This window comes from Desmodus rotundus, chromosome 12 (assembly GCF_022682495.2).
Source record: "Desmodus rotundus isolate HL8 chromosome 12, HLdesRot8A.1, whole genome shotgun sequence".
NCBI classification, from domain to species: Eukaryota; Metazoa; Chordata; class Mammalia; order Chiroptera; family Phyllostomidae; genus Desmodus; species Desmodus rotundus.
In genome coordinates, this window is record NC_071398.1 from 380,559 (window position 1) to 398,996 (window position 18,438).

At 58.6% G+C, this 18,438-nt stretch overlaps 1 protein-coding gene and 1 long non-coding RNA gene across 5 annotated transcripts in view; one reads left to right on the forward strand and one right to left on the reverse strand.

Moving 5' to 3' along the window:
- Positions 1-5,324, forward strand: part of DPY19L3 (dpy-19 like C-mannosyltransferase 3) — a 32,209-nt gene extending 26,885 nt beyond the window's left edge. For 2 of the 4 annotated variants that reach the window (XM_045188439.3, XM_071220120.1), the window contains 3 exons: positions 2,122-2,254; positions 2,475-2,633; positions 3,717-5,323. In XM_045188439.3, the coding sequence (XP_045044374.2) occupies positions 2,122-2,254; positions 2,475-2,633; positions 3,717-3,878 (454 nt within the window). In that variant the 3' untranslated portion in view covers positions 3,879-5,323. Of the gene's footprint in view, positions 1-2,121; positions 2,255-2,474; positions 2,634-3,716 lie in introns of those variants that run through there. The other 2 variants (XM_045188438.3, XM_071220121.1) reach the window with 2 other exon arrangements.
- A 4,729-nt stretch (positions 5,325-10,053) lies between these two features.
- On the reverse strand, positions 10,054-14,749 carry LOC123478802 (uncharacterized). The gene is made up of 3 exons (XR_006654144.2): positions 14,672-14,749; positions 13,015-13,134; positions 10,054-10,212 (listed from the first exon to the last, which is right to left on the reverse strand). It is a non-coding gene; the product is annotated as an uncharacterized lncRNA (long non-coding RNA).
- Positions 14,750-18,438: the final 3,689 nt, after the last annotated feature.

Below are 18,438 nucleotides of genomic sequence, written 5' to 3' on the forward strand. Positions count from 1 at the left end.
ACAGGAGATGCCGCCCCTGAGCCTCCTGGCTCTCGCTAATGAGATTGCACGTGGGCACAGGTCCCTGCTGAATGAGCTCTTCTCCGTTTTCTCCTCAAGAGGTCTAAGGGGTCATGTGACACGTCACCTCGCTGTGCCTGGCCGCCCCCTGGGGTGCGGGGGTTGGCTGTCTCAGAGTGTGCTTGTGGGGGCAGTACCCTTGGGCCCACCGTCGAGAGCATCTGAGGGCCCAGGCGCTGGCTCTGCAAAGGGCCCGCCTGCAGCGGCAGCTGAGTGGCTTCTAGCAGTCTGGCTGAGGTGTCACGTGGGCCAGCGCAGCGCACAGCCGGCCCTCAGCAACGCCACAGACAGGGTGTGAGGCCAGGCGCTCGGTCGTGGTCTGAGCCCTGTGAACGGCTCTCTGCGGGTCCCTGTCGTGGACTCGGACAGTGAGGAGGCTAGGACAGCCTTGCCGTTGGGGTGGGTGTCAGCACCCCCTGCCCCCCATCTCTGCCGAACAAGCCCCCGGGGCTTTCCTTCCCTCAGTCTGGGCCTGTCAGTCCAGAGGACCGAAGACGGCACCCAGGGCGTTAACCTGTGGTGTTCTCGTACCACCCAGGGCAGTGGGCCGGTCGAGGCAGACAGGACGGGGCAGCCGGGATGGAGGACGATGGTGGCTTCTGTCTCGAGCATTGTCTGCATTTGCCATCGTTGGTGGCTGTGGCCAGAGAGGGTGCTCAGTGGTCACGCAGCGGATAGGCCGAGCTCCTGTGAGCGTTCCCCAGAGGACTCTGCCCGCCCCCATCGTCATTTCAGCCTTCCTGGCCCCCTGACCCTGTGGGGCAGGCGTCAAGAGCTCCCTGGAAATTGCTGGTTCAGGGGATGGAGCAAACGCCTCCCTGGTTTGTGTGCCTGGGCCTGCTGGTCAGGTGACCGCCTCTGCGCCCAGCCCAGCTCACTGGAAGCTTCTTCCTCCTGGAACCCGCATTGCGCGCTCTGCAGCCCGTGAGCTGCCTTCCCTGAGTTTGTGGATGAGAATTCCATTGTTGAGAAGAAAATCTTGAAAAGCAGGCTGTTTGCGAAAATTGCCACTTGAACCGTGGGGCGTCTTGCCCTCGTGGACATGCTCAGGCCTCGGCTGGATTAGCGTTAAATTGGAGTAACTGGAGCGGCCCTGTGGGCTAGGGGGCGGGGGTGAACCTACAGGGCTTCCCTCGGGGACCTCGGCCTGAGCTCAGGTCCTGCCCTGCCCCAGCCTGTGGGGGTGGCCCACGGCCGCTCTCCCTCAGAGTCTGTGTCTCATGGCTCTGTCAGAGGCCGGCCCCTCGCATTCACCCAGCAGGCGCGGGCCCCTCGCCCCCACGTGAGGGGCCAGCAGGTCTGTGTGGGGGAGTGCACACACCACGGGCACATTCTCCACGGTGACGCCTCGCCCGCTGGTGGGTCACATCTGCTGCTGGGATTCTTTTCTCTAGGGCGGCAGGGGGGGGAGGGCGGCTCCCCCAAATGGGGGCTCTGACGTCTGGGAAGCGAGCTGGTGGTTTGGTGGCAGATGCCCTGTGCCCTGAGTCCCTGGCCTCCTGTGACCAGGACTGAAGGCAGGAACCGGAAGACACTGGTTTCCAGGGCGGGACGCTGTGCTGTCCCCCTCGGAATCCCCTCTCCGAGCTGTTTTGTTTGCACTGAGTCTTTCTGGAAAGTCCTTCATAGTCATCTCTGGGATCTTCTGCTTGTTTTAAAGAAAACCCTTGAATTGACTTGCTTGTCTGCACTTTTTGGCTTTGAGGGTCATTGTTTGTGGTAGGCAGCCTTTGAGCTGCGTTTACCCAAAAAGCAACGGGAGCTCTTTGAGTCCTCTCCTCCCGTGGGAGCCGGCCGGGCGGGCGCAGTGGGGCCGCAGGACTGGGGGCCCGAGGCAGCCATTGTGAGGGCGGACCTGTCAGAACTGTCTCTGCGGAGCCCCAGCCCAACACAGATGCAGAAACGCGTGAGCTAGTCTGAGTGCAGATGAGAGTCTCAGGCTGCCGCCTCAGTGTCTTCCCACCTCAGGCCCGTGCCCCCACGCAAGGGGGCACGGGCGCCGTGCGGCATTGCCTGCGAACAGCCCAGCAGCGGGGTAACCGAGACTCTAAACCCTTTCAGCGCTCACACGCCGGGCACGGCGGTGTTTGCTGGGAGCATGCAGCTGCTGGCCGGGGTCAAGCTGTGCACGGGTCGGACCCTCACCAACCACCCCCACTATGAGGACAGCGGCCTGCGGGCACGGACCAAGGCCGTGAGTGCCTGCCGCGCCTTCTCTGGCTTCTGGGGTCCGGCTAGGGCTGGGAGGGGACGTGGGGTGGACGTGCTCAGAGAGCACCCTGCCTGGGGCCAGGCGGGGAGCTGGGTGCCCCCGGCTGAGACCCCATCCCCGGGGAGGCTGCAGCGTGCCCTGGGCAGACTCCCCGGCAGCCGAGTGGCACTTTGCCCTGTCCCACGTCGGTTGCCTCTCGCAGGTCTACCAGATCTACGCAAAGAGGCCCCCGGAGGAGGTGCACGCCCTGCTGCGGGCCCTGGGCGCCGACTACGTCATCCTGGAGGACAGCGTCTGCTACGAGCGCAGGCACCAGCGGGGCTGCCGGCTGCGGGACCTGCTGGACGTGGCCAACGGACACGTGAGTGTGCGGCCCCGGGGGACAGGCTCCCGTGGGGGCCTGGGCGGTGCTGGCGTTTTTGTCCTCCACAGAGCGTCCCTCGGGCTGCAGAGCGGGAGGGCGAGCGTGGGGCCCCCCCGGACAGGGCAGGCAGAGCCCCGTCCTCAGCTGGCTGGCCAGGAAGCTCTGCCAGCGTTCCCGGTAAAGGGCTCACTGCCAACACCTTCTCCTCATTGAAGCCTGTGCTCTGAAGCATTGCCGGGTGACGGCGGTGCCATCGCCTCCCGCTGTCCTCGTGTGTCCTGTTTGTCCAGCAGACACAGGGCGCTCTTGGGCCAGCTCACACTGCAGGGCAGAGAGGCAGGAGCCTGGCCTAGATCCAGAAAGACACCACCGCGCCACGCTCCAGGTTCAGGGGACGTGAGGTCTAGTCTTTTAGCAAAGTCCAAGTGCACAGCACATAGTTATGAACCGGGGTCACCATGCTCTCGTGGGACCCCCAGAGTACTTGCCTCGGGGCTGCCGTCTGCCCCTTTCACCGCCTGCTGTGCCGACTGACGAGGTCCTGGGCCCTGTGTCAGTGTGTGCCCGCACCAGCCATCAGCCTGCCACCGGAGGTGCACATGGCTGTGCCTGCCGGCTCTGCCCGCTGGCTCTGCCCACAGTGCTGGTGAGGAGTGTCTGAGAGCAGGTTCTGCCCAAGTCGCACAGCTGCCCGCAGCTCTCTCGAACCCCAGGGAGGGACAGCCCCGAGACGTGCGTTTCAGTGTCTCTCTGTGTGTGGCCTTTTCTAGCCAGGCCGTCCGGTGAGCGGGGAGGGGGCTCTGTTCATAGTGGGCCTCTCGGACTTCGCTTTTGGGAGAGGAGTGGTGTGGTGGGCCCCTCGGGACACGGAGGTCCAGGCCGCTCCAGCTTTGCCACAAAAGGTGGCTCCTCGCCTTGGCGCTCTCCTCTGGGGGCTGGGGCACCAGGGGACCCCCGGTGGCCACTGGCACAGACACCAGGCTGCGGAGGTCCACCGAAAGCCTTGTCCCACGTGTGTTATCTTACAAATGTGACTGTTTTCTTTTCACCAAATCACACGGGGCTTTCTTCTGGCTCCAGGTGATGGATGGCCCAGGAGAGAATGACCCGGACTTGAAGCGGGCAGGCCACCCCCGCTTCTGTGAAGAGGTCAAGAGGGACCTGCCTCCCTACACGCAGCTCTTCACGCGGGTGTTCCAGAACAAAACGTTCCATGTCTACAAGCTGGCCAGAGACAAGTGACAGCTGCCTCTTCCCGTCTCTGCTTCTGACATGCGATGAACCTCAGTAGATGGTGTGTGTGACGAGGCGGCCCGGACCCTCGCGCTGTGACACAGGAAGGTCCGCAGATGTTTACACAGCTCTTTCTGTCTGCGAAGTGTCTCGCAGCAGCTCAGTGCTGCCCGCTCGTCTCTGTCTCCCTTTCATGCTCTCCAGCTGCGGGCAGTCAGCATCCGCAGAGTGACCGAGGGCTCCGTGGTCGGGGACAGCGCCTGTTCCACGGGCGGCCTGCGAGGCCCTGTTCCCTGGGGAAACCCACGGCCCGTGCAGGGTTGGGAGCCCTGTGAGTTTTCAGGGGGCCGAAGCCAGCGGTGGTCGCGCCGCACTGTGGGGCGCGTGCCCAGGTCACCGACTGTTACCCTCTAGTGGAGCCCAGCTGGGGGCTTTTCATCCCTGTTCCCCCTAGAAGTTTTATAATGTTTTCCAATCACCATGCTTTTAACATCTCAAAAGAAGTCGTGCTAGGTCTTTGTAACTGAACCTCCTCTGTGCTCTGTCTGGAATGTGTGTGTCACACGGGCCGTGTGCTGTGCCCGTGCTGACCCGGGAGGCTCTCGGGCCCGCGGCCGTCACTGAAGGGCAGTGGTGAGTGTGGTCGCGCGCGCCGTCGCCATCCTGCAAGGCTGTTCTCAAACCCGCGATTCCATTTCACCGGTCCTGCCAGAAAGATCACTGTTTTTCATTTTTTTACTCGTTTAAATTGACTGGGTTTGCAAAATTTTGTAAACATTTTGTTTTTAGCCTTTGTATTTTTTACAGCCTAGAATCTTGCAAAATCCGAATATTTTTAAGATATTGTATCTTAGCGAATGCATTAATACAGTATTTTTGGCAGAGAGCGCTTTCCTACCAAGTCTGGTTGTGGCCTCACTGTGAGGGCCTGGGGGTGGGGCTCCCGTCCCCCGGAAGCCCTGCGCCTCGAAGTCCTGCTGACCTGTAAAGGCCCGAGAGCGCCCGTGCACCTGCTGCAGAGGTCCGCCGACCGCTCTCCGAGTGATTTCCAACGACGGGGCCTGTGGGAGCTGTCGGCAAAGCGTCTTGTGCATCTGGTGAAGTCTCGAGAGCGGAAGACACTGGGCCCACCCCTGCCCCGGCCTCGCCAGGGGCCGTGACGCCCGTGTGTCCCTGCAGCTGCGGAGAAGTCAGTCAGCACCGGCATCGAGGCGCGGGCGGCCCGCGGCCCGGTGGCTCTGTGCTGGGTTATGACTTGTCAGGCAGCACCCGAAGCAGGCTGGACAGTGTTTGGACTCAAGGGTGCTCGGCTCTTATCAAAACCTATTAAAATAAAAATCGGCAGTAGCTGGGTGTATTAAATTATGCAACTGGAGCTCCTGAATTCACCTTTTCTGTGTCCCTGCAGTTTGGGGTGACGCATAGCAAACCCTCAGGGTACGCTGAGGCCTGACGGGGCTGCTGTCCCCTCCCCCGGCGCCCGGCGCCCTGGCCCCATGCACGGGAGGCCCCGCGTGGCGGACTGCAGAGTCTGTGTGTTAAGTCCTGTTACCTTCTCAAAGTTCGTTTATCTGAAACCGCCCTGTATGTGTCAGTCAAAGCATTTGGGTATTTGGAGTCTCCAAAGTTTTCAGGCCTGGCCTCACTGTGGGAGGCGGTCAGAGGCCCTTCCTCAGAGCCCTGGTGTTTTTCATGCTGACGTATTCGGTGTCCAGTCTTCAGTGGAAAGTGTAAGTGCCCGAAAGCCCCACCAGGCCAGTCCAGGCACCCACACTTTCCAGGAGTGGCCGTGGGCAGCACACAGCCCTCCATCCTGGGGACCGGGGCCCTGCAAGCCACACGGATACGTCAGCATTCCTTGGTGTCCCTGTCAGGAGCTTCTCACGGAGCATGGGGACGGGGACAGGTGGCGGGGGCGGGCGGAGAACTGATGGCTGGCTCCCACTGACCCCGAAGCCCGTGCCTGAGCCCCCCACGCACATTCCAGTGGCTGCTGTTTACTAGGTGACCTCATGGCGCGGCTGCCCTTATGGACAGAGTCACCCTTGGTTTTGCTTCAGAGTGAGTGCCTGGAAGGCCCCCTGCCGACCGGCTCTCCAGCTGCTCGGCAGCCTCGCCGCCTGGAAGCTGCCTGTCCGGCCCCGCGGGGCCTGCGCCTCTGGCCTCAGCTCTGAGGCCTCCGTGCAGACTGTGCATGCTAAGAGTTCCCAGGTCACGGAAACCTAGGAAAACGGGGTGAAACCAGAGGCAGTGTGCTGCAAAACATTAACCCAAAAGCTTTGATTTGAGGGGATAAAGGCTGAGTTGCTCAGAAAAATTCCTTTTAAATTAGGTGTGGTTGAGAAAATTACAGTATTGTGAAGACAAAATCCGAGATTCCCGAGCTCAGATTGCCTCATGGACGGTGGCGCTTGTCCCCCCATTTAGAAATCTGGACTGACAGGGAGGCGCTTGCCTGCACCCAGACCGCACGAGGGGCTTGACTCGTGCGAGAGCAGAGCTGCCGCCCTCGGGACCTGCAGGGCCAGGGTCAAGTCCAGGCGCAGTCCTGGTGGTGTGTTTAGGGTTCGCAGCCTCTACCGGAACCTGCCTTTGTCAGTAAACGACCCACGGCTGACGTAGGTCACCGTGGCTGAGAGGCTCCACCAGCGTTGACAGGTTCCGGCCACTTCTGCCACAGACTTTTAAGAAACAGGAATTCGCTGCCGATCTCCTACCCAGGGGAAAACGGGCAGTCAGCAGGGCCCTTGCTGGCCACTCGAGGACGGTTTCCTCACCTGTGCGACACCCGCCAGGGGCTGCAGGTGTTGCCCGAGTGGGACTGGGTGACAAGGACATGCAGAAGGACAAGGACGTCATTCCACATGAACTTGGTCTAAGATGACAACCTTAGTTCATCTTTGGCCAAACTGGCATAATATTCCATTTTTTAAATCTTGTAGTTAATGGGGAGATGTTAGAGGGTTCTCAGACCATATATCTTGGTGAATATTGTCACAGAGACTTGCTGTATGACACCCCTATGGCCTTGAAGAGAGAGCTTGTCGCAGAGAAAAGCTCAGCAGGGGAGGGCAGCTTATTCTCTTGTGACAATGAACTTGTATAGTTAGCATCCTATGAGTAAAATCATACGGAGAGCTTTTATACCTGGAGGAGATTACATACTAAACAAAGCGGTTCTAAATTATGCAAAATGTGTCATTTCTCTGAAGGTCAAAAATCAGGAGCCAGCGTATGGAAGCATATTGTGTAGGTGCCGAGCGGAGTGGGGTCAGCTGACAGGCGTCTGGCAGCTGCTGGAGTGGAGGGCTGTTCTCCACGCTGTCTGGCGCGGTGGCTTCGTGTCTGTCCCGCCTGGGCCTCCAGGGTGCGCAGTTTCGGTCCCGTGGGCACGGCTGTTGGCAGAGCTGAGCCTCAAAGAGGTGAGTGCTTTCTCCTGGGACTTTCCGACGTGTTTCTACATCCTGGTTAGATTCTTGGCCTTCAGTGATTCTGGAAGGTGGGGACAGTCCCTTTCCCATATGAGTGTGCAGAGCGTGCAGGTGACAAGGGAGCTTGTTCAGAGCAGATGCTGCAGTGGCCGCCAGAAGTGCTCAGGGGTCCTGACGTCCCCCCCTCAAGGACAGGCAGTGGGTCGCAGGCGTCCTGTGCTGCCTCTTGGACACGGCTGGGCTGCTCACAGGGCGGGCGGCTGTGCCGGAGGGACAGACGCAGATGACATGGACCAGTGAGACCGGACAGGAGTGAATGGAGTGGCTGATGGCAGCTTGACACAGGGACACCAGCCGGTGGCCCCTCTGGTCAGAAGAGGTCCCTGAAACTGATGACCCTTTCAGTCCCTCTGACATACAGAAGTTTGCTTTACAGGGACTGCTTTTCTCAAATGCCAGTCCTGGCTCCACAGTGGAATGTGAAATCGATGTAGTGGAAAGGAGAGGAAGGGAGGGGTGGGACATGTCTAATCGGGGGCCTTCACACCGGAGAGGTTTCACGAGCCCACTGGACCCAAACTGATCACAGTTACTGGAAGCAAGATCTCAGATGCCTCAGGAATGACCACGGTCCACAGATTCTTTTATGCATTTGAAATCGTGAGGAAGATGACCTGGGGGTAGGAGAAGGCAAGGCCAGGATCAGATTACAGGACATCTCAAAGGTGTGTTAACCTAGATGCGCAGAGACAACGGACAGGACTGGCTTAGAACCTTTCACTACAGAAGTGACTTGCCGGGGGGTGGGGCTGCCCGCCAGGAGGATCGCCCTGGGAGGCTCCTGTCCATCAGCCCCCTTTCTGCTCATAGTGCCCCCTTGTGGCCCTAAATCAGTCTGACAGGTGCCTCAGTGACAGAGCTTTGGGTTGGATCCTGCTGTCTCGGTGCTAGGGAGGCTCAGTCTTGTCATTGTCCCGTTGGCCACTGGGGCGGGGCAACTCGGTGACCATGGGACCTGAGGTCAGGCCGAGTTTCCCCAGCACAGAAGGAAGGCAGGACGGCGGGAGGCAGGGAGGTAGGGAGGTGGTGGGGCTGTCCTCCTGCCAGCACCGGCACCGGGTGGGTAGTCCCTGTCCCAGAGTCCCGCCTTCCGCCCCGTTTCTGTGTCTCACAAGAGCCACGACGAGGGACCTCAGCTGTTCTTCAGTCACCAGCAACAGCTGGACGACACAGGAAAACCCAGAGAACAAGCGTGACTGCGGGTGTGACTCCTGTCACTGGCTGATGGGCAAAGACTCACGGCGGGAGCCGAGCCCAGTCCACAGGCACACGGGCCTCGTCAGTGCCTCAGAGCTGCGCCCTGTCTGCCTAGGACGTCGGCCACGTACAGCACCTGCTTCCGAATGAGACAAGGTGATTGTAACAGGATGCTGTCGGATGCTTCCCGCAGAAGCCGGGTCCTGATTGCAGTGCCCAGCATTGAGGAGAGAGGCGCGGGGGAAGGACATGGGAAGGAGAAGAAAATGAGAAGAGGTGCTTGGAGCAGAAGTAACTGCTCGTCAAACCGCAGGGGCCCAGCCGCGGGGCAATCCTGTGACCTATGAATGTGTCTTTGTTATTTTGAAAGCTGCTCTTGGGGAGAAGGGCTGGAGAGCCCTGGCCCCCGACCGCTGGCTGGGGGCCTACTGTTGGCTTCTTGAAGACACCAGTAGCGGAGAGCCACACGCAGCGGGTCTCCCCTCTGAACTGCTCCAACTCTGGTTCCTCACCTGGTGTGCAGGGCCGAGCAGAAGAATGCTGTTTCGTACGTGACCAGAAGGGACGTGAGTGAGGAAGGGCAGGGAAAATGCATGTGGCACCCTGGGGGCTTTAGACCCTTTTTGCTCCTGAGATCAGAACTGCCGGCAGAAGCTCCAACAAGCTGTAGGTCGGAGGCCCAGCAGAAACCCAAGTGGCACGTCCAGAACTGAGCATGAGCAGGGGGGCAGGACACTTGGGCTCCAGGGCAGGTGGCCGGGCTCCCGTCACCCACCTGCTGCGCCAGCACTTCTTCTACAGCTCAGCCTTGTGGGCTCCGTGGATGGAGACTGCGTGAGGCCAGCGATGGGGCACAGCCTGCGCCGAGCTGATGAATGGATCCGCTTGGAGGTGTGAGGCGAGGGTAGACACTTCTGTCTGCCTCCTGGGGACTCCTCTACCAGGCGCCGAGGCCACAGCGGGGGCCAGGACAGGACTGGCCAGAGGCATCCTGGGGTTGGTGCTGGGCCAGGCAGAGATGGGCAGCGGGTACCTTTCTGGGGCGGGGCCTGAGTTAGGGGCTCTGTTCGTCTTATGTCACCCGTCTTTGGGGACGGGTCTCTGTGCTCATTCATTCTGTCTGTAACCCCTGCCTCACCTTGGTCTCCCTTGGTGGCCGTGAGCTCCAGGAAGCCGGGGAGCTTGCCGGTCTTGTTCATCGACAGCCCCACCCCCCACCGAGCCTAGAACGGGCCCAGAATCCCACCTCCACTCAGTGAGTATTGATTGAATGAAGAAGGGGTTTCATTTGGCAGACACGCTCCCAGGCACAGACTTTATCTGAGAAGCTGCTTGAAAGCCATTTTGAGGGGAAGATCGGGCAGCAGATGGGTAGCTGGGGGCCAGGGAGAGAGAGGGCACCCTGCTAGGGACTTCCCCTTGAGCACTCAGGAGCCGTGATGTCGGGCGAGGTACTTGGCTTCTCTGTGCTCTGCTCCTTCATCTGAGACCTGGGGACAGCGCTGTCTGCCTCACGGGCTGTTGGGAAGTTGGAAGGACGCACTGTTCGTACCTCGCTGATGCCGGCACTTGGGGAGAACGTCTCCAACGAGAGTTTATTATGATGGCAGAGGTTCAGGCTGGCAGGACGAGGAATGCGCATGGAGACGGGGGCCCTGCGAACAGAAGACACGCAGTCTGTGAGGGCGGCTGGCAACAGGGCGTGGGGCGTGGGGCCAGGGAGCGCCCAGTCCTTCAGCCTGTCCTTGGTGGGAAGCACAGGCCACTCTGGGTGCCGGCCCCAGGGACGGGCAGGGGCCACACCGACCCGGGGCCCCAGGACACACAGAGAAAGAGCTGCTTCCCTCACACCGGCCCGTCCGTCGCGGGCACGTCACAGCCGGCTCCACGGGCTCCAGCCTATTTTTCCCACATGCAGATTTTCTTGGCAACTGCGTTTGTGCCGACACCCTCGGATTTAGCAATACTTTGGTTAAGAAGTCCAGAAGACTTTGGACTTGGCTTTGAAAAATCGAAAGTGAATCAGATTTGCATTATGTAAGTGGCTTATTCAGATGAACGCTTCTATCTCTTCGGATTTAAAATTTCAGAGGCCTGAGATTTGCTATCGCGGCAGCAGCAATGGCATCCGGGGTTTGGTTTCTACAGGGCTAATCTTAGACGCGTGTCCCCGACATTTTGGGACATAGGGCCCTAACGTGTCCATCCGGTCCGGACTGCGAGAGCCTGGTCGGTGGCCCGCGCCACACTGATGCACCAAAGACGAAGCAGGAAGGGGTTCCTGCTGTCATCGAAGGCAGCGACCGTCCGCCTGAAAGTGCAGCAGCTCTCCCTGGCTGGGCAGCTCAGCTGGCTGGGGCTTCTCCGCACCCTAGGGGGTTGCGGGTTCAGTTCCCAGACAGGGCGCACACCGAGGTTGCTGGCTTGGCCCCCAGGGGAGTGCATGTGGGAGGCACCTACTTGATGTTTCTCTCCCTCCCTCCCTCTTCCTCTGAAATCAATACACGTATCCTTGGGTGAGGGGTAAAAAGAGCGCACCAGCTCTCAGGGTCACGTCATAACCAGACACGAGCCTCCATCCCCGGCTTCCCTTTGGACCCTTGTCCTCAAGCAGAGGGCTGGGGTCTCGGGGCCCAGCTCCCCTGTGTCTTCTGTTCCTCGAGGAGCCAGGCCAGGGGTCCCATGGTTCCCCTCCTCTCCACCCTGTGCGTTTCACCAGCAGCTTTTAAACGGCTGCTTCTGCTGACCGATTCAGGGGTGGCTCTGGTCTGTTGTCAGTCGGTCAACCGACAGCATAGACTGAGTGGCTTCTGGGTGTGGCCTTGTGTGTGTGTCCCACGGGGTTCAGGTGGCAGTGAGCTGGACCTGGGTGAAGCCCGTGAAAATGGGTTTATCAAAAGGACACCAAGCATGCATGTTAATGGGAAATAATTACACCTGAAAATATCTATGAACTTACTGGAGAAATTTGCCAAGATTCAGACGATGTTTAAAGTTCTTCTCAGCTCGAGGATTCTGTGATTTTTGTGCGGATTAAAATTAGTACCCAGTTACGCAGATGCATAGTAACGCTGGTGTCGGCACAAGAAGTGCAGACTTGTTTATGTTCTGGTGGGAATAGCACAGAACAGAACCGTCTCCATGGTGAGCAGGAGCCAGACTCGGTGGGGTCCAGCTGGGAGGCGTGTTTCTGGTTTGCCGAGGGAGCCAGGGCAGTGAGCCTGGCCCTGTGGCACCATGCAGGGACGTGTCCTGCCCGCTGAGCTTTCTGGCTACCGGCCCCACCGCCTGCCCTCCCCCCTGAGCTGTTTGGTTTCCCAGCTGCCCGAGCGCATCCCTCTCCTCTCCACCTGGTCAGTGCTTCCTCTTCCTCAGGTCCCTGCAAAGAGCCCTGTTCTCTGGGGGGCCGTCCCTGACCTCTGTGATGGGGTCACAGCTCTGTCCCGCTGCAGTCTGTGTGGTTGTGGCATCGATGTCACCCCTGTCCTTTAATGATGGGTTTGAGGCCAGCGTGCGTGTGCCAGTGTCCGGCCTGGCGCCTGTGTATGCTAATGAACTAACTGGGAGCACGGTGGCGTCTGTCTCAGTGCCTAGGGTTCTTGTGGTGGTTCAGTATCGGATCGCTGTGCGACTCAGTCCAGGCAGGCTGCTCCGACAGAGAACCGCGGATGGGGGCTGACAGACAACAGACATTATTTCTCTCAGTCCTGGGGCCTGGGCGTCCCAGGTCACGGCACCCGCAGGCTCGATGTCTGCGGGGACGCCCCCTGCTCCTGCCCCGGGAGGGCGGCGTGGCAGCTGCCCAGGGTCTTAGGCAAGGTCTCCAGTGGCCCAGGTCCCACTGCACCCCTCCCCCCGCCCCCGACGTCTCACCGCTGGAAGCTGGAGCAGGTGGGGGACTCCGGCGAGGGCCCAGAGCAAAGGGGGTCTCCAGGTTGTTTGGGCGTTTTGGCACCCAGTTTCCCGAGGTGCACAACGTATCTTCTCTGGTAATCGCAACTGATGGCTCTGCTATTCAAGCACATCCATCAATAAATCTCCTCTAGTAACCGACTGGGCACAGCCATGGCCACAGTGATGTCTATAAATTGAGCCCAGGGTCATTGACCATGACTCTGACCTCGCCAGGGTCAGCCTGCCTCTTGGCTGTGTGAGTCCAGGAATCAGAGCTTCCTTCCAAGTGGCTGGCGTGGAGCCAGCTGGAAGAGGACGAACAAAGACCTTCGAAACTGCGGCACGTGGACAGCTGTAGTGATTAATCCTGTCCCACCCACTCTTGTGCAACGCTGGGCTGTGATCACCTGTGTTAGGGCAGGCCGCACCCCCGGTCCTCCTTCTAGAAGATTTCAGCCCTGTCAGCAGGCTGACCTCTGCTGCTGTGGGGCCAGTTCTGCAGGGTGCAGGCCTCCCTTCCAGGTCAGGCCAGGTGCACCCCCTCTTCTCACCTTGTGACTCACCTGTGTCCTCAGGCGACCTTGGATTTCGAATGCCCTCTGAGACTGAGTTTGGGACACCTAATGGGGTGGGGGTGCGTCCAAGGTGATCGAAGGCAGCTGCATGGAAGGTGGGAGAGGAATCTGAAGACAAAAAAAAAAGGAAAGACAATGGAAGTGTGTTTTCTGCCCCAGACTGGGCCCCAGGCTTGGCATCAGCTTTCCGAACTCTAGTTTTCATTGCCCTCGATTTTTGCTCCTTCTCTTCTTCCCTGTTTATGTGAGAGTGGAAGTCTCAGACCTGTAGGGTCTCGGGGTTGGAGGGGCAGGGAGGTGGGGGCTGGGGATGGCAGAGCAGAGGCGAGGACCCAGGTGGCTCTGCGTCACCTCCCTCCTGGAGGACCCGCTCACAGGGTGTGACCTTCTGTGAGTGTGGGAGGAAGGCCAGGGACCTCCTCAGGCTGTGACAGAGGCATCTGTCTAAAATGAAAAAACCTCATTTTATTGTTTTGCCTCCTTTTTCATTTTTTAAAAAGATTTCATGTATTCAGTTTTAGAGAGAGGGGAAGGGAGGGAGAAAGAGAGGGAGAGAAACATCAATGTGTGGTTGCCTCTCATGCGCCCCCTACTGGGGACCTGGCCCGCAACCCAGGTAGGTGCCCTGACTGGGAATTGAACTGGTGACCCTTTGGTTCACAGGCTGGCACCCAGGCCATGCATGGAGCCATACCAGCGAGGGCATGCCTCTCTTCAGTAAGTCCAAATACAGTAAAATGATGGGGACTGTCTTCAGAATGGATGAAGTCAGTGCGGGACTACGCGCAGCCTGCGACGTGTCGGATGAAGAGCCAGAGAGAGCCCGCTGGCGTGGGCGGGCTCGGGGACGTGCACTGTCCCAGTGCGCCTCCTGGGTGGCTTGTAGACGTGTCGGGTGGTGTTTGGCGGGATGCGGATTGTTGAGCGACGTCAAATAGAGTTTTGGCTTCGCTGTTAGTGACGTGCCCTTGAAAGGACGAGTGAAAGGAGCTGTCCCCCACCCCATCTGGTCCCTCGAAGGGATGTGTCTGGCGTCCAGTCTCCGTCCCCAGTGTCCCCTCTGCTTCCTGGTCAGGCTGCTCGCCTGGGTCAGAGAAGCAGCTGCTGCACACAGCTCGCTGCTGGGGCCGAGTTCCAGCCGAGGGCGGCCGGCTGACGGGTGTGCCTGCAGCGCCGCTGTCCCACACTGCGTCCCCACCTGGGTGTGCTGTGGCAGGCACAGGGGTGGCCGTGCTCCTCCCACGTTGGGGACGGGGAAGAGATGACCCCCGAGAGGGACGAGACTGGAAGGAGAACAGTCGGAGGAGGGTGAGTGGGATCGGGGGAACAGGGAGAAGCTGGGTCCCGGCAGCTCCGGCAGAGGGTCATGGGGGCCTTGTGTCTGTGGCCCGGGCCCCGGCCCACCTTCCCTGCACTCCGGTCCTGGTTTTTCCTCCTCCTCTCGGGGCCTCCTTTGTCTTTTCTTCATAATTTGACTTGCCCTTTGAATTGCAATCTAAAGCTGTTTTAAAAATATCTTCATTTACACCTTTCGAGTAGTGAATACACGTGTACAGTATGAAAGTCAAGGCAAAAACGGGAAACGGTGACAAGTAAGTCCCCCCCCCATGCTGGCCCCCAGTTAAGAGTTCGCTGTGTTTCTTACATGGAGACTCAGTGCAAACAGGTGCACCCGGTCCTGCTCCTGCGCCTCTCCCACGGGGCCCTCGATCCCAGGAACGTGATCCCAGGAACGTGCAGGTGGGCGCGCAGAGCCGCCTCCCGGTCCCGACGGCTGCACGGACCCCGCAACGGGCTTGCTGTGATTTCCTGCACACGCCTTCTCTGGACGGACCTCTCGTGTGTTCCCAGTGTGTTGCTCTAATACACTTCCTTGTGCAGACCTCTCTGAGCACACGTCTGCACACGTCTGCAAAACAGATTTGCAGAAACAGGATTGCCGCTCAGAGGGTGTGTGCGTTTTTAAGTGGGGAAAACGTGCCCGTACATCTCCGGGTTCTGCTTCCCGGCGCTGCCGTGCCAAGCCGGTGCGATGGAAGTCGACTTCTGACAACCTGTCAGGCACAACACGCATCTCCTCGCGAGCGGCTGCCTGGCTCGTCCTCGCTGTGAGCTGTCTGCTGGCGTCCAGGGGGGTTTTGATCAGTCTCTTTGGAAGAGTGTCAGGTGGGGAGAGGTCACCCCCGGGCGCAGATTGGAGAAGGAGAGGGAGAGAGCCGAGGGGGCCTCGGGAAGGAAAAATAAACTCCGGGACTACTTTTCCCGCAGAAGCCACCGTGCCCGATTGCGCCCTGTCAGCGCCCCCCTTCTGCACAGATGGCTCCTCAGGCGGGTGACGTGACGCTTCTTCCCCAGGACGGCGAAGCTGCAGCCTTTCCTCCCGAGGGCCTGGCGCTCAGGACGCCTCCGCGCATGGCTGGAGGCTGGGCTCGGTGAAAACCGCACAGAAAATCCATTGTTGTGTTGCAAACAAAAGTTTAGCTTTCCCGTGACGTGACAGTGGCGAGCTCTCCACCCCCGCCTCCCCTACCCCGTGGACCCTCAGTCACCGCCCGCGCTGGCGCCCGAGGCTGAGCCGGCAGCTCCTGTTCACAGTGACCTTGAGGGGGCAGCAGCGTCGCACTCAATCCCGGGCGCTCCACGTCCCTTACAAAGTGCGAGTAAAAACCGCATTAAATCAGCATAATACTGATTGTTATAATTTTATTATCAGCGCATTAAGTCAATAAAACATATCTGCAGTGTCATTTGCATGGTGTGTAATTTTTACTGGTTACTCGGTATGTCTCAAACACGCATGCTGAAGACAACAGGGTGAGGAAATGTGTGGCGCTTTGTGCAAAAGCCGGGATGCATCTCCCGGGGCAGCTGAGCGAAGCTCCTGGTGCACACTCTGCGTTGCAAAGTATCCTTCGCTGCAGACTTGTAACTGTAGCACGTCCGCCCCGCTGTATTTAGGGCCCCGTGGCCTGATTACTTATATTCCTGCAGGTTGTGTGGCCCTTTTTCATTTATGATTTTGTACAGCAAGGGCATCTAATATATGGTACCCTTTCAGGAAAGGAGAATGTGTTGTTTTAAATAATGAGGAATAATGAAACTTATTTATGAAGGAAGTCAGAAAAATTTATTGCGGAATCACTGTAAGAGAAACATGCAAATTAAAAAAACCTGCTTAATAGCATATTCATTACCAGGGAGCTTCCAAGTAATGAAATAGTCAGGTAAAAGGCAGGATATTAGGGGAATATTGCTTGTAGCGGGTACGACACAGGGCTCCCGTGCTTTTTTGTCTTGTCAATTGCTATTAGATTACCATAGAATTACTGTGTAATTACTTAAGATGCAAGACACTGAAAATGCGCAGATCTATATTTTTGCAACTTTTTTTTCACTTCGTGGGGGGGGGGTGATTGTGACATGTAAGTGATGGGATTTGGAGAAGTATATCCTGCCTGTGTCCCTGGTTTGATGACATGAGTGACGCTCTGGCCGTCACTTTGCTCTTGGTCTGTGATGAAACCCCTTGAAGAAAACAGGGTGGAGGCGCACTCCTGTCGTGTGAGACCCTGGACTGGAACTCGAGGCTGTGCCGCTGGCCAGCTCTGCGGCCTGGCTGGGCGTGGGCGGTGCAGTCGCTCACTCAGCGGACGTTGGTGAGAACCTGCGTGGGCCGGACACTGCGCTGGGGCTGGGGATCCTGAGTGGAATGATACGCGCACAGGCCAGGGGACTCAGGCCCCCGGCGGACAAAGCGGGTGTCATGCGTTTGGGGGGGTGGGCCCGGCGGGGGTCATGCTTGTTGGACAGAGCTGAGCACTTACCCTCTATCAGGCGCTTGGTGAGTCCTTTGGTGGGTTGTTTTTTATGACCCTCTGCCTAATCCCATTTTGCAGGGGGTTTGTGACCATTCCCGACTTACAGATGAACAAACCGAGGTTCAGATTCTTGACCCTTATCTGGAACACTCGGTTAACAGAGGGTGAGCTGGGGTTTGCACACAGCACTCTTCACCCACATGCCAGGTCCACAGGCGTCCTCCCTTCCCTTTCCTCTCACTCAGAAAACGCTCCGGCAAGGCTCCCGAGAAGGGGCTGGCAGCGTGGACAGAAGGGCGTTGGAGCACAGCGGACAGTGAACAGAAGTGGTGTTGACTTTGTTCGGGGCCTGGTCCTCTGTCAGGTCTCTCCCGGCTGGCTCTCTGGTCCCCTGTTAACTCAGCGCGGGGAGGAACCAATGGGAATGTCCCTTCGAATCACTAACATCCCTGAGAAGGGGGGCCGTGCAGCGGTTGGTAGTCAGGCTGCCTGGGTCACATCCCAGGGGAGAGACACCGAGTGTCCCTCACCCCCCAACGGGGATACCAACTGTGACCTCATTGTGGACTTGTCTGAAGATTAGAGTGGACAGTCTGGTGGTGGCAGGGGCCCAGGACGGGGCATGTGAGAAGTGCTCAGGAAGGGTTTTCCACAACTGTCTTCATTACTGATGGTCTTCTCTTCCTGGGCTGTTGGCACAGACAGACATGTCAGAGGAAATCCAAAGGAAATTGAATTAGGAGCTCACACTTTGCATGCAATTTTGATACACAGATCAGAGTAATGTGTAGTTCTGTGCAAACAACCCCGAGAAGGCGTGCCTTTTGGTGAGGGCGGCCCGCTCTGTGAAGCCCAGATAAGCTGATGAGTAGGTGGGGCACTTATCCTCACCTGGGTATTGATTTAATTTGGGTGACAGTGTCGATCTGAGGGGCTGGTTGAATACATTGGAGAGTATTTGCGCGAAACGGTCTAAGAGGCCAAGTTCTGTGAATTGCAGGAAGTTGGGCAGAGTTCAGGGGCTCAGAACCGACCTGCCTCGGCTGCTCCCTGCTGTGCCCGAGCATAAGCCTCACTGAGCTGGGAGTCCAGCCGCCACCTAGTCCCCGTCGGGATCGGACTGCAGAGCAGCTCGTCTGCCACTTCTCACAGAGCTGCCTCTCACCTCTCTGAAGCTTATTGTGTGTGTCACGGAACCATCTTGCAGACATGTCACCAAACAAAAGATGAGCTGGTACGGAGAGGAGCACCGGGGGAAGCTCCTCTTTGGGGGAGTGACCGTGTTTGCCTGAAATATTAGATCACAAACCCCATGAAAATGGGGCCAGCTCTTCCGGGTGCATGTGGGGCGCAGAGCCGATGATCCCCGCTCCTCTGGGCACGGCCGCAGGCCGGGAGGCCACTTTGCCAATGGAAAGGGGCCTGGCGTTCAGGGCTGCCTGTCGTGTCTGAGCTTTCTGGAAGTCCTGTCTGCTCATGGTCATCGCACTGGTTTGGGGAGTTGAAGGGACAAGGCAGCTTGTCAGAAAATCAGTGGACACGTTGGCTCCTGGTCCTTGGAAGGTGTCAGACACACACACTCATGAACCCTTAT